Here is a 13,698-nt window from a genome sequence, read left to right as displayed (position 1 = left end):
TTCTTCAGATCTAGATGCCCGTTAAACGAGTTTTCCAGAACTGTAGTGTATATGTAATCAAGTTCCTCTTCTGCTCTAGAGCTGGAAGATCTAAGGGCATAGAGATTCGAAAGCCGTTGTTCTGCAAGAATGGCTCCTTAATCAATAAACCGACAAACAGTTGCGGCGTAGACGAATAACCCGTGAGATTTGGGCACGAGAGACTGAACGATATCGTCAGATGTTAGGCCTTCATCCCAGCTGTGGCGCCGAGATAATTGCGCTAGCTGATGACGATAGTAGATCATCAAGTCGCCATCCACGATGGATTGTTCAATGCTATGAAGGGCGAAATACTGACGTAAGTTGATGGATACATTGCCAAAACCGAGATACATTGGTCGGTCCGGCCTACTTGTGATAAACATTCGAAGTGGTATGTTTTTAACACTCGCAGCTGTGCTCACGAAGCTCTCTATCAACATTGCCATGTCCCTTTCGTTATCGCATTCGTCAAGAGCGTCAACGATTATGAGAAGCGGAGATTGGGCGGTTTGGGGCTCTAATAAGCCCAAAGGCTCTGTGATAAGCTTCTCCCACTACATGTACAGGGCGAGTTGGCTGATTCTAGGGTTCGAAATAGCAGCAGCGATAATATGCTGTCGTAATACCGGAGAATATTCAGCAAGCTGAACGGCCATAGTAGTCGCAAACTTTTTCGTTGAGGCAAGGTCACCACCACCTCTGGAAAAGAAGAAGCTTGCTCCCAGCTGCTTCTTTTTATAATACTCGCGAGCAATCGTGAGAGAAATAGTAGTCTTCCCTGTACCGGCCATTCCATTGAGCCAGTAGATGCGCTTTTCGCCATTATGGTCAATCCACGTCCGAATATCAGCGAGTAGCTGCTCTCTCGTATGTTCAAGGCAGCCCGAAACATGCTGCTTATTCACTGCGTCGAAGCTAGCGGGCAAGTAGTCAAGCTTCAAATCTTGAGGGGGGCTGGCATAATGGGCTAATTAAAGCCATTAGAACAGATACCGCAACTTCAAAGAATGGACATAGTACGAACTAGATATCCGTACATTTCCCTGAGTGCCAGTAATATTGATGTGGCCTTGGTGACTAGCAATATGACATTGCCTTGGTGAATCCGCGTGTTGTCGCCAAATACATTGTCAGAGACGAACGCTTGACTGCAGCGATCCATACTGGTTCGTCATCAAACCATAGGATGATGCTGCAACGGCCATGAGACGACAGAATAGCAATGAGAGAAGACGGTTAAATATCGCAGCGGGATAAAAAGACAACATGAGAGCCTTACACGCGGGGCTTGGTGCCAATCGCAAGCAGCCTTACATGACATAAGCCGAATACCTCGATGGCATAGGCTCCTTCATCTGCACGTCACCATCTCGCATGGTCTCAGTACTCGTCAGCCACGACGATTCTTAATGCTTTAACCCGCAGTGGCTGGTTCTCGTATAATGCTGAGCCCTCTCACCTTGCTTTGAACCAGGCAACATCGCCTCATCGCAAACTTCTGACCATTCTTGCGGAGAAAAAGGATCAAGCTCACCAATACTGAAGCGACGCCTACCGATGATATCCACCAGTTTCAGCTCGTTGATGAGACAATACGCGTAGGAAACAATTAGGTTGCTTTGGCATTACACGCCTTGAACTCCGTGCAATACTGTCAAGGGGCCAAAGTGGCTTATTACTGACAGGTTATAGGATAATTCGGTTCGCCGGCCCACAAATGGATCTCAGCTCCACCTTCGGATGGTCCCGATCACGCGTATACTAACTACCTAGAGCAGTCAATCTCACCAGACATGAAAGGGTCAAGGTCCAATGTATACATGACATCATAAACGGTTAACAATTTCAGTCTAGCTTTGCCAACCACATGTCAGTAACCAGCCATTCGATATTCCCAACCTGACCTCGATTTCTCTCTCGTCAGTCGTCTATCACCATCTCATCAACATGGCCTTCGAACACATCATGGCCCTCACCTTATCCAGAATCAGTTTTAGTTCACGCACCATCATCTACATACGACCTCGCCCCCGACTCGGCGGCCTCGACATCCCCCCAGAAATAACATTAATGATCATAGCACATCTCGACCGACCCTCGCTCCTCTCGCTTGCTCTAACTTGCAGGACATTTTTTCTTTACTACTTCCCTCAACCTCTTGATCTATCGTCCACTGAAAAAGAAGACTTTCTGGCTCTATTAGAAAGGGACGCGCCTCATCACTATCTCTGCCACTTTTGTCTAAAACTCCATCGATGGCGGATGGCCTGGTTTCGGCATTTCGATTCAGAGATTCCACATTATTACCTGAAACACGAGAATACATGCAGAGAAAAGTATCAAATTAAGCACACCGGGATGCCAACTTTGTTGTATCCTCTCACACGGGTCATCATGAATCGACAATTTTATGGGGCAGCACACGGGCCCCCAGCGAGAGTATTGTCAACATCAAGAAGCAGGAAATGGGATCATAAATATCATACAGTGTGGAAAACCCGTATCATCGACAATGAGCTTTTGCTGTCATCGGATATCACAATAAATTTCAGCGAAAATCAAGAAAATCCCAGGAAAACCATCGATTATACTTCACATCCGATATGCGCACATCTTGCAACCAGCGAACATTCCTACCCCCAAAAGCAACTTCCTGAGCTAGCTGCTCGATGTCCCACGGATTTTTTCATCTCATGTCATGAATCTATCAAGTCTTGTCCTGAATGTCTGACGGATTACTGCATCAGCATCATGCAGCAGGAAAAGCGTTGGGTGGTCAAAGTTATTGCCTACAATCAGCTCGGAGCAGTCAGATCACCTTTTGACTGGGAGTGGAGTGGTATGATACGATCAAGAGATCGGCTGGAAGAACGGCAATCCAGGTATCTCTTAGGATATCGGCCAGGCATGGTAAGGCACTTGTGGAGCAAGGCAGACAAGATTCTCTTGGAACCCACGGGAGAATGGGCGTATCTCCCGGACTAGATACAGACCTGATCAGTAGATGAATCAATACAGCACTTACTACATTCAGTACAGGCTCGTCTTGGCTTCACCTTTGGCAAGGCTACTAGACCCCAGCACCACGGTGAGGTGCGAGCCAACGCTGGGGAGGGCGCAATGCCTTTCGACATTGGCCCCCACCACCCTGGACGGCGGGTGGTGTCATCCAACCATCGCTGGAATGGTCAGGAAGTGTCGCCGGATCCCTTCTCGCGCCGGCAGTCTGTCGAGAGCCCTACTAGCCCAGATGGGATCGCAGGGGAGAGTTGCCAGCTCTCTGGATCTTCGAGACGTCTGTCCTCAGCAGTCGGAGTTCAGAAGAGGCCTCGGACAGAGCGTTGACCAAGGTCGCCACAACTGTCCTCAGCCTCTGGACTTCCTCTCGCATCGCGCCGACTTCGCTTCTGATTGCCGTCAATTCGCCGACTAGGTCCGTGGATGCCCCCATCATCGCACGAACTTCGTCAGTGAAAGACGCCAACACAGAGGCTCGGTCTGCGGATGCAGCCATCAACACAGAGGCTAGGCCCGTGAATGCCTCCCCCATTCTACGGACTTCGTCTCTGGTTGAGGCGAGTATGTCCCGAAGCGTCTCAGCAGATGCCTCCCCAGCAGGCACTGCCGTCATCAACGCCTCGACGGCTCTCATCAATGCCTCGAGATCGTCTCGGATTTTCCCAATATCAGCATTGTTAAGGATGTCTATGACATCCTCGGGAAGTCCAGGGCCAGGAAACAAAGCGGGCAAAGCCCAAGGAAGAGCGAGCAAAAGAATTGCTCCGGAAAGAAAGATTCCGGCGGCCGTCCAGCACACGGAAATCCAATAAGAGGTGGTCGAGGTCATGATCTAAACCGATCGAAAGAAACGCGAGCAGTCAGTCGATACGAAAGAATCTGTCGCGTGTGGTGAAAGGGAAAGAAAAAGAGGAGGAAAAGAGAAAGAGAAACAAGAAACATATAGGCAGGGAGAGAATGGAAGAAGACTGTAGGGAGCTCTTTCCATTTGGGACTGCCCGCCGGCTGACCGCCAGCCGTTGGGGGGGAAATCGTTCTTGCCGTTCGACTTTGGCCAAACTGCGACTGCTACTACAACCACTACTGGTACTACTACGAGTAGTATTATCTCTACTATCTCTACCAGTACTACTACTAGTACATAAGGTATCTAATGCTACTGATGCTACTGATGCTACTGATGCTACTGAGGCTACAACTTCTTTACGTATTTTCCAGTTGCATATAAATACGGGCCCTAACTATCTTCATGTTGTTGAGCTACGGTTGGGGTGTTGGATAGCTTTTCCCAAATGCATTTTGATTGTGGACTGGTACTATATAATTGAGATAAAAATAATTAACAGGCTGATGAATCTTGTCCAGGTAGAAGGCCCTCCCAAACGGTCGTCAGAGGTAAGTAGGTAGGTAGGTAGGTAGTAAATAGGTATCGGGGATGATTTTCCGCATCGAAACTATCAACTCCCTTACCTACTCAAGGTGCTCTTTGACCAGGCGAGACCGGCCAAAGCTCAGCTGGGCAAAGGTGCTTGCTGACCTGCGCAAGGACCGCAAGAAAGATAAATCCTGCCTAAAATTGGGCCCAAGAATATCGCCATCGGAGGTCGCTGGGCTGCTCGAGTGTCTTTGCGAGGTGCTCAAAAAAGTAAGCCGTGAAGCATAATAGCAAGCCGCTAAGGAGGAAATCGCAACTAACGTAGGAGCTAGATAATATCAGTAAAGATTGACTTGCGCGTATTGAACTCGTCGGGTATACACTTACATGTTTAGCAAAATCGCTGGCGCAATACGTAGTGTGAGACTTAAACCAAGCTAAATGCCATCTTCTTTGGTGATGTAGAGAAGAAAATAGAATATATTTGCTGTGTGGTGATGATAGACGATAGTATTTGTGCGAAATGTATTGATATTTTCGGCTGCCTTGGACTTGCTGATGTTCAAATGATCGAGCGAGACGTTTGGATGGGCAAGGCTTTCCCTTCTTATGCCAATAATGTCAGCACCCACTTGAGAAAGCTTTTGTACAATAGTCGCTATAGCAACTTCATGTAAAAGTTAACCAAGTGGTGACTGTAGATACTTTACAAATGAATTAGACATTGTGGGCGTATCGATGTATTGCTAACTCATAATCGGATTGTGCTAAAACTGACCCTACAAGAAGATGTGGCTGCAATTGGTGTTGTACTTTATTCTTCTTCTTTCTTGTTTACCATTAAGTTTCCTTTCTAAGCTTGTCCTTTGGTTTCTGTACTTATGTTTGAAGGTTTTGTAAATTATATGCTAGTAAACAAACTGTATTCTAATGACTTCAAGAGCGAAGCGCTTCAATTCCCCATTCTTCTCTCTTTTTCGCTTGGCTATATGTTCTCAGTTAGCACTTCTAATCATTGTATGGGGCTGCAAGGATTCCATGGCCTACAATTCTCGATCTCACCCGCACGATATTGCTTTCTTTTGTTAGAACCTTGCGAAAATAGGTAGCATACTTTCAGAGTGAAAGCTTTGCAAAAATCTGTTTCTTTAGCGAGCATTATTAATTCCTTGCATAATAAATAGGAGGCACATTCGGTAGCATGCCCATTGTCGTATTCTATCCCATAGTGTGCTGCCGTGGAAACTCGATTTCTCGGCGCCATGGGCTCCAGGTTCGGCACGGTAGCATCTTGATATGGCGACTCTACTCAGAGGTAGGTCAATAGCGTCGATAGTAGACATGGCCTTCATGCCGCTGAAGCCTTGGAATGGGAGAGTGAAGAGCGACTCCAAATTAATGATAGCTTTAATGCTGCCTTTTTCTTCTTTTACAGCGGTATTGTACGGTAACGAAAAACTTCTCCCATCACATTTCTTCTATGCTATGCATAAAGCTGATATTTGGCGGAATACTTTGTGAGTAAACAATAAATAAATCCTCAATGCGGGTAAAGAAAGTGAGGGCAAAGTGAGTTATTTTTCAGCGCTGAGCGGTCGATTGAATGCACTAACCCCGTTACATGCACTTGAGATACAACCAACAGCCGTCTGCCTGCATCTATTTCCTTTTATTCCTTCCGCTCCCCCTCATCTTTTCTCTCTTTGATCTGTGGATTAAAGAGTCTTGCACCTTTTGGAATCTTAAACCCTCCCAAGCTACTGCAGTTACCCACGACTTGTTCGATTTGCTAAAGCAGAATATTGTGAGTGGGCATTTTATCCTTCCTCCTACACTCTTTGATTGTGAACCTAATCGGTAGGAATAAAACTGAGATGGGTATCGTCAAAGATTGCGATAGATAGCCATGGACCGCGAGGATTCGGTTAGGCGAGGATTCGCTTTAGAACCATCAACAAACGGCCAGTACAAAATCACTTCCTTGTCCACCTTGAGAAGGCTACAATCTCATCTCTCATCACCTCAGAGGATTGTAGTCCTGCCTGGACAGTTGGATGAGGCAACTATTGAGATGCTCACATCTCACGGCGTGCCACACGAGTTTGTGAAATCTCATCTAGAAGGCACAGAATACAGCTGGAGGGGTAGCAGGCCTCAAGATGCCATCGCAGCTTATTTCTGGGTAGTGCCCCAATTTGTCCGTTGCTGCGGCCAATGTACGACTGATGTTTTTGAATATACAACCAATTCTCGAGGACGGGTGGTACTGCTTAGCGTTTCACTATGGGTATCAAAGCAACAGCTCATTTCTGTACTGCTCGTCCAACGGTCTGTTACAAACTGCGAAGAGACAGAAGTCCCAGCCGATCCATCTCTCGAGGACGAGTTACGCAGAAAGCTGCCTCATGCTGGTCTTACAATCTCCATTAAGGATTATATCAATCAACTGGCTTATGAGCGATGGGTGGAATATGTTGCCGAACTCAATATTGAGACAGTGTCTTCTGACCTGCTTTGGAGAGCAGCCGAGGCAGTCGAGCAGAACCTCGATACGGCGAGATATATTGCTGCAGAGGGAGACGCACTGTATCTAGCTGATGAACGCGCTTGGGAGGGTATGCTTCGAAGACTAGATTTCCGTATGCGCTGTTTCAAAGCTTGATACCTACGGTAGCACGTTTAGCTACGATAGTGCCACTAGATGTGATATCCCTAATAAATACTATGGCGTCGCTACCAGATATAGTATCGCTACTAGCAACTACATGGCCTCCGACGGGGCTACGAGAAATGGACACAATAACACGGATAGATGTCAACAAAGGAGGAGAATCAAGATTGAGACAAAAAAGAGAAAGAGTAGCCATAATAGCTTAAGCATATGACATCAATTTCTTTTCTCTTTGAACCTGCCCGTTACATACACTATATCGTACAATCATACGGTAAACGTAGCCGACCAATCCCGTGATACAACCGCATTTGACATGCTTTAAGAAAAGAAGTAAAAACAAACAGGCAACGAACAGCCAGTCCCAGAGCGAAAAGTGCCTCCCAAAGCATACAATATCGTAATCAAATCAAACATTTTCACTACCTGGCCCCTTATTCTCCTTTTTTTCACGCCATCATCTCTCCCACATTCCCGTCCTTCCTCCTCCTCGCCGAAGGCCCAATCTTGTCCCGTCCCATCCACGGCCACAAACACTCTGGAATAGTCACCGTTCCCTCCTCCTCGTCCCACCCGTTCTCCAAAATCGCAGCCAGCACCCTTGGCACTGCCAGCGCCGTGCCGTTGGCCGTCCACGGGAAGACAAGCTTGCCGCTACTCGTCTTAAGTCGTGTCGCTAGACGCCTCGTCTGATAGTCCGTACAGAGGCTTGCGGACGTGACTTCGCCCCATCCTCCACTGTGGTGCTCTCGGCTGGGGAACCAAGCTTCCATGTCGATTTTACGTGTCGCAGACGCACCGAGATCCGTCGACGGCATGGACAGGACGCGACAGTACAGTCCTAGGGAGAGGAGGATCTCTGTCTGAATGTCCAGCATCTCGTCAAAGACTTCCCGGGCTTCAAACTCGTCGGGGCTCGTCCACGCAAACATTTCGACTTTAGAAAACTCGTGGACGCGATAGAGGCCTTTTGTCTCGGCGCCGCGGGCTCCAGCTTCAGCACGGTAGCATCTTGATACGGCGACTCTCTTCAGAGGTAGATCGATAGCGTCGATAGTAGACATGGCCTTCATGCCAGCGAGAGGAATTTCAGAGGTTCCTGCCAGGCTCATCTCAGGGACGCCCCGCTCAGCGTCTGCTCGGGACTGGGCGATGGCATAGACTTGTTGCTCGCCGTTCTGGTCGCGAGGTTGGAAGCCACAGGCAGCGCCAATATGACTGTACACCATAGTAGGGGGTGATACTTGCGTCCATCCATGCTTAGTGACCACTGCGAGGGCATATTGAATCAAGGCTTGCTCCAGCTGTGCTGCTTCGCCGAGCAGATAGTACCACCCCCAACCAGACGCCGTGGCAGCACCAGCAAAATCGAGAATGCCCAACTCAGCGCCAATGTGAACATGCGATCTCCAGATCCTCTCCGGTCCCTGATCAAAGCTCGGGGGTTCGTTGATAAAGCTCAAAACTTCAAAATCATCTCCCCTCGGCGTATCCGCGCTGGTGAGGTTAGGAATCTCCAGCGCCAGCGCCTCCATCTGCGCAACCGCATCAGCCTCCTTCTTCTCAATCACCACCAGTTCGCTCTTTAGTGCTCTCGCTTCCTCCTGGACCTTCTCGCGGCTCATGTTCTTCACATCCTTGAGGTCCTCATCATCGCTGCTCGTCGCCGAATTCGCCAGCACCTTTCTCAGCAAATTCGACCTCTCCCTCAGAGCGCGGCCATCCTTCTGAAGCTGCTGCCACTCAGCATGCAATTGGCCGATTCTCGCAGGGTAAGAGGCCTGGCGCTTGTAGTTGCGCTCCAGGCAGGTCTTCTCATAGAGCTCCGGATTCTGCCGAATATGTTTGATGTCAATAATGGGCTTTGGAGCAGACGAAGGGCGCTTGACGTCTGAAAAGGTCCGCATAGAGAGGATGCGGGCTTGTAGCCGCCACTGGGGGCAGCGCAAGCGGCATAGCGAAGGAATCATGACGGATTTTTGCGAGGCATGGTTTATGATGTCAAAGCTCTTGGGAGCTCCAATCTCATGATGGTGGTGTGGTGGAAGAGCTCTAATATGCGATTAAGCGGGATCGGACAGTGCAGAATTTACACTGTGGCTTGGCCACATGCACATGCCTTCATTCTGGGTGTATCTGCAGAAAGGGATACAGTCACTAACAACATAGGTATCCAACTGATCAATCTTGGACTTTCTGAGAGTCACATATTACCTGACCAATTCGTTCTCTCTCTCAGCGCACGGACATCCTTCTGAAGTTGCTGCCACTCAGCATGCAACTGGCCAAGGTGAGACGCCTTGATGCTTGTAGTTACTCCAGGCACGTCTTTTCATATCATAGGCTATCTAGCTTTTTCAATATAAAATCTGTTTCCCCAGCGGAGGCTTAAACATGAAGTACAGTTTCATGTTAAAACAGCAGCAGTAGCAGCAGTAGCCCATCCTATAAAGTGCTGGCGACTAGCGTTATTGTAGTGTACGAATTTGAGAAACGTGCGCTGCTTATTTGAGAATTCCCTCCTTTTCTTCACGGACTTTGACTACTATGCTTAAGTTAACCATAAGCACTCTATTCATCCATCACAAGCAAGGGAGCATGCGTGCGTCATTAAGTTCTATATTGTAAGATTGACCCCGGCTAGCTGATAGCAGCCGCTGTTTGCTTGCTATCCATCAAAGCTGATGGCCGTGTTCTAGCATACTCATCTAATACTACATCGCTCGCCTCTCTCATAGTAAGACATTATTCGTACTAGTAAAGTATTGAATCGCTTTCCAAACCAAGCTTCTTCTTTTTTAAACAGAAAAACAAAAAACGCCATGCTCACACTCTCGCTCGTCCATTTATACAAAATGGAATGGTATCATCAACCCATATATAAAAAGTCAAGTTGCAGACGTGGAAAGAAGGCGAAAGAAAGGAAATAATCCCTTCATACTCCTTTATACAGTCTCAACGGGACCGCCAACCTCGCTCTCCTTCCTTGGCGCATTGGCCAATGCTGCTGCGTTGTGCTCTTCTTCCTTCTCTCTCTGCACCTCTTCGTTCTCGTCCACGTTGGTATCAGAAGATTCAAGTTCTTCAGCTGGGGCGGAAAAGACGGGGGCAATCTTGCTCTTTGCTCGAATCTTGGCACCGTATTTGTAGAAAATGAACGGGATAGGGGCCAGGACAATGGCCACGCAGCCGAGGAGGGTGCTAGCCCACTGAATGTGCATACCAAGGAACATTTGACGTCCAAAAAGCGGGAAAGCAGCTCCAAACAGAGATCGCATCAGGGTGTTTCCGGCAAGGGCTGAAGCGGCAAACATGAGGTAAGCGTCGACAATGTAGTTGAGGGCCTGGAGGAAAATCGACATGAGGCCAAAGCCCGTGAGAATTCCGCTGACAGCAGGGGCTGCCCAATGGATATCTGCTGAGAATCCAGTCCTAGAATTTTTGTTAGCTACTGATTATTCCTTCTTGGGGAGTGACTTGTGATTGACAACTTACCATCCAAACCAAAAGATGCCGCCGGCAAAGGCAATACCACCAACCATCATGTTGGGCAATCGCCACTCGGGAATTGGCATGCCATTGTTTGCAGCGAGTTTGCGATTGTACCATGGCACCTGAGCAATAATGGTAAAGGTGGCAAGAAGCTCACCAATGACCAATCCAAAGAAAGTCAAACCAGAAATGCCCGGGGTAAATCCATGAACACCTTGGAAAACAAGAGGGTACGCAGTGAAAAATAGATAGAGCAGCCCGTAAATAAAACTCATGTAAAGAGAGAGAAGAAAGATGATGGGTTCGGTGAACAGAAGGCGTATCGGACGGAGGAAATTCTTGCTGACGAGTTCGCGAAAGTCGATTTCGATTTCTTCCTGCTTGGCGTGGATGCCCCAGTTCTTAGTTCTTCGTCGCAGCTCAGCCGCCTTACTAACGAGGATGACTGGTGGATAAGACTCCTCGAGAAAGAACAAGTCGAGAATAAAAGCGGCGAATCCCATGATAGCACAGAGATACTCGGTCCAGCGCCACCCCAGATAGGACGTAACAATGAAGCCGCCGATAAAGGGCGCCAACATGGGGCCAGTGAAAACGGTCATGGAAAAAATAGCAATGGCTGTTCCTCTATTCCTATTGTCAAACATGTCGGAGAAGACGGCGGCAACGACAGCCAGCGGGCAGGAGCCGAAGAAGCCAGCGAAGAAACGACAAATGAGGATCGTCTGAATATCTTTGGCAGTGGCCGTCGCAATGGTGAAGAGGGAGAAACCAAAGATGGAGAGGACAATGGGCAGACGACGGCCCTTCAATTCAGACAACGGCGCCCACAGCGAGGGACCGAATGCGAAACCCAAAACGTAAAACGAAGTGCCCAAAACGCCAACCTCGAGGCCAACATCGAACTTCTTGGCCACGGTGGATGTCGCAGAAGAGAAGATGGAAGATGTAAAGGTAGCGACGACTGTCGTATAGGCCAGCATGGCAGACGTGAGGAGCTTCTTTCTTGTCGGCCAATTCTGAGCATGTAGAGGATCGTGGGGTCCGTCGAACTCGACAACATATTCTTCTTGGGCGGGCAGCAAAGGGGGGTACGGCTTGCCGCCACCAAAGGCTGGCAGAGGCCTTCGAGAAGCTCTACTCTCTGAGCGGATTGAGCCTCCAACGGTGTTAACGTGCTGGCTTCTCTGTGTGGCAATGCGGCTGAGAGCCGTGGAGTGACGCTCCAGATCGTTTTGCGTTGATACGCGACTCATGTTAGTTCGGCGGCGGTAGATGCTGTCGCGATCCGAAGACGACGAGGCAGACGACGCTGTTATCGCCCGTTCGATTTCGTTGCTGGCGCGCCGGTAGTGGCCAGCCGAGGCATCGCGCTCTGCCTCCCAGAGCTCTCGTTCGACGGAATCCATGATGTCGATGTCAATGTCGATATCCAAAGTTGTACAGCGCGATCAACCTGCGCTTCTAGCCGTATGATTCGCTCCCCAATCGGAGACGAGAGAGATGGATATAGTATAGATGCAAGACGGTCCAAGTTCAAGGAAGATGGGACAAAGAGAGAGAAAAAGGATACACCGCCGATATAAATATGATAGCCCAATGGCCGTTAGAAAAGAACCAATTGGCCGAGTAAACCCCAGCAAACCGAAGGCGAAGAGGGGCCCGATAGATAGAGTCGTTGGTCAGAGCTAGGGTGCGAAAAAGCTTGACGGCGCAGGCACGGCAGTCGTTGCGATAGGTGGAAGCGAGGCCACGGTACTTGTTACGGCAGAGGTTGGGGCTAGTCGGGCGAGATGGAATGTACTGAGTACTCGTCTGGGTGTGGCACTAGCGCTGGAATAGGGCAGGTGTAGAACGGCTAGTACGCGTATGGGCTAGAGCCAGCTATTGGGCAGGGCTAAAAGAGGTGAGGTGGGGGCGCTGTAGATGTGGATGATGTAGAGCTGACAGGCGAGGCTCAATAGCAGCGGGAAGAAAAGTCCAGTTGGTTCTGTTTAAACTGTAGAAAAGAGAGGGTCCTGGTTTCGGCACAGTGTAGCAAAAGATGGCAGCGCGATTTGTAGGTCGTTAAACAGATTTTAGTCGATGCAAATAGTTGATAACTCGATCAGTCTGAATGGTGTTTACTGGAACAAAGTACGCTCATCCAAAGCAGTTATTCCCGTCCGCTAACAAACAGGGCGAACAAAAGATCTCAGAGGGGAAGCTGAAGTGTCAATGCTAGCACCGATTCCGCATGCATGTAAGATGGACGGCGCAACCGCTCCTTATGTAGCACAATAGAACGGTCGAAAGCGACTTGACCGAGCAGGTATGTCACTTCTGACTGCAGAAACTGGTATTTGAGTTAGCGGGACCCATCTAGTCTAGTTATCATTGATGTTTATTCATCCCAGCTCGCCGCCGGCATTAGTCAAGTTTCTTCCTAACAATTCGCACGGCACCCGGCTTGGAAATCTCTGCGCTCAGCTCTCCTATCTCTCTTGTGTCGCAAACCTAGGCACGGCGCAAGAATAATGGAGCCTGCTAAAGCCCGAGGACTTAATGCCGGCTTGGTTGGTTGGCTTGGCTCCACCGACAAGGCGGTTCTTCTCGCGATCCCGGCCGAGAGCCATCGAGGCCTAGGCCCGGGAGAGCCCAGCCGTGCCTGGGACCAGCAGTTGATGCCCAACGTTTCCAGAATATTTCTTCTTTAATTGTGAAGAAAAGTGAGTCCCTTGTCTTTTTCGATTCATTAGCAAGCACTGCTCCACAGCGTGTCCAGCTCGTCCCCCTATATCATTTCGCCTTGGCCGTCCCCTTGCCTGAGATTGAGTGCTCATACGAGCCGCATCGCGAAATGCTCCGTGACGGAGGTAACGGCCCTTGCTCCATGACGAACAGGCAGATCGATCTTCCCAACGATCATGGCGATACCCACAGCGCGCATGGTCAATCAACTACTAATCCATAAGATGATGCGATTTCAAATACCTACCACAGCCTCACGGATTGTTCTCCATGGAGAATCCGGCAGTTAGAATTTACCTAGGTATCTGACCATGCCAAGGGGTTTCGCCCCCCGAGATGCAAAATGACGTAGTTTCTCCTATCGGCGACCGTATAGACTGTTGACGTT

General features: G+C 49.0%; 6 protein-coding genes across 6 annotated transcripts; 1 reads left to right on the top strand and 5 right to left on the bottom strand.

Moving 5' to 3' along the window:
* Positions 1–578: 578 nt before the first annotated feature.
* TGAM01_v204714 (hypothetical protein) lies at positions 579–1,186 on the bottom strand (the record flags this gene model as incomplete). Its single annotated transcript, XM_018801586.1, has 2 exons — positions 579–978; positions 1,062–1,186. The coding sequence occupies 2 exons, from the start codon at positions 1,184–1,186 to the stop codon at positions 579–581; spliced, it is 525 nt and encodes a 174-aa protein (XP_018665379.1).
* A 2,079-nt stretch (positions 1,187–3,265) lies between these two features.
* TGAM01_v204713 (hypothetical protein) lies at positions 3,266–3,871 on the bottom strand (the record flags this gene model as incomplete). The annotated part of the gene is made up of 1 exon (XM_018801587.1): positions 3,266–3,871. One exon carries the CDS (start codon positions 3,869–3,871, stop codon positions 3,266–3,268), a length of 606 nt encoding a protein of 201 aa, XP_018665380.1.
* A 1,454-nt stretch (positions 3,872–5,325) lies between these two features.
* On the bottom strand, positions 5,326–5,681 carry TGAM01_v204712 (hypothetical protein; the record flags this gene model as incomplete). Its single annotated transcript, XM_024549491.1, has 2 exons — positions 5,326–5,402; positions 5,465–5,681. The coding sequence occupies 2 exons, from the start codon at positions 5,679–5,681 to the stop codon at positions 5,326–5,328; spliced, it is 294 nt and encodes a 97-aa protein (XP_024405721.1).
* A 642-nt stretch (positions 5,682–6,323) lies between these two features.
* Positions 6,324–7,079, top strand: TGAM01_v204711 (hypothetical protein; the record flags this gene model as incomplete). Its single annotated transcript, XM_018801588.1, has 1 exon — positions 6,324–7,079. One exon carries the CDS (start codon positions 6,324–6,326, stop codon positions 7,077–7,079), a length of 756 nt encoding a protein of 251 aa, XP_018665381.1.
* Positions 7,080–7,537: 458 nt separating this feature from the next.
* TGAM01_v204710 (seryl-tRNA synthetase) lies at positions 7,538–9,058 on the bottom strand (the record flags this gene model as incomplete). The annotated part of the gene is made up of 1 exon (XM_018801589.1): positions 7,538–9,058. The coding sequence occupies one exon, from the start codon at positions 9,056–9,058 to the stop codon at positions 7,538–7,540; it is 1,521 nt and encodes a 506-aa protein (XP_018665382.1).
* A 975-nt stretch (positions 9,059–10,033) lies between these two features.
* On the bottom strand, positions 10,034–11,989 carry TGAM01_v204709 (MFS transporter, DHA1 family, multidrug resistance protein; the record flags this gene model as incomplete). The annotated part of the gene is made up of 2 exons (XM_018801590.1): positions 10,034–10,520; positions 10,584–11,989. The coding sequence occupies 2 exons, from the start codon at positions 11,987–11,989 to the stop codon at positions 10,034–10,036; spliced, it is 1,893 nt and encodes a 630-aa protein (XP_018665383.1).
* Between the last annotated feature and the right edge of the window lie 1,709 nt (positions 11,990–13,698).

The sequence above is a fragment of the Trichoderma gamsii genome (assembly GCF_001481775.2).
Source record: "Trichoderma gamsii strain T6085 chromosome Unknown Scaffold_14.2, whole genome shotgun sequence".
In the NCBI taxonomy this organism is placed as follows: domain Eukaryota; kingdom Fungi; phylum Ascomycota; class Sordariomycetes; order Hypocreales; family Hypocreaceae; genus Trichoderma; species Trichoderma gamsii.
Note: the sequence above shows the minus strand (reverse complement) of the source record. Positions and strands in the feature narration are given on the sequence as shown.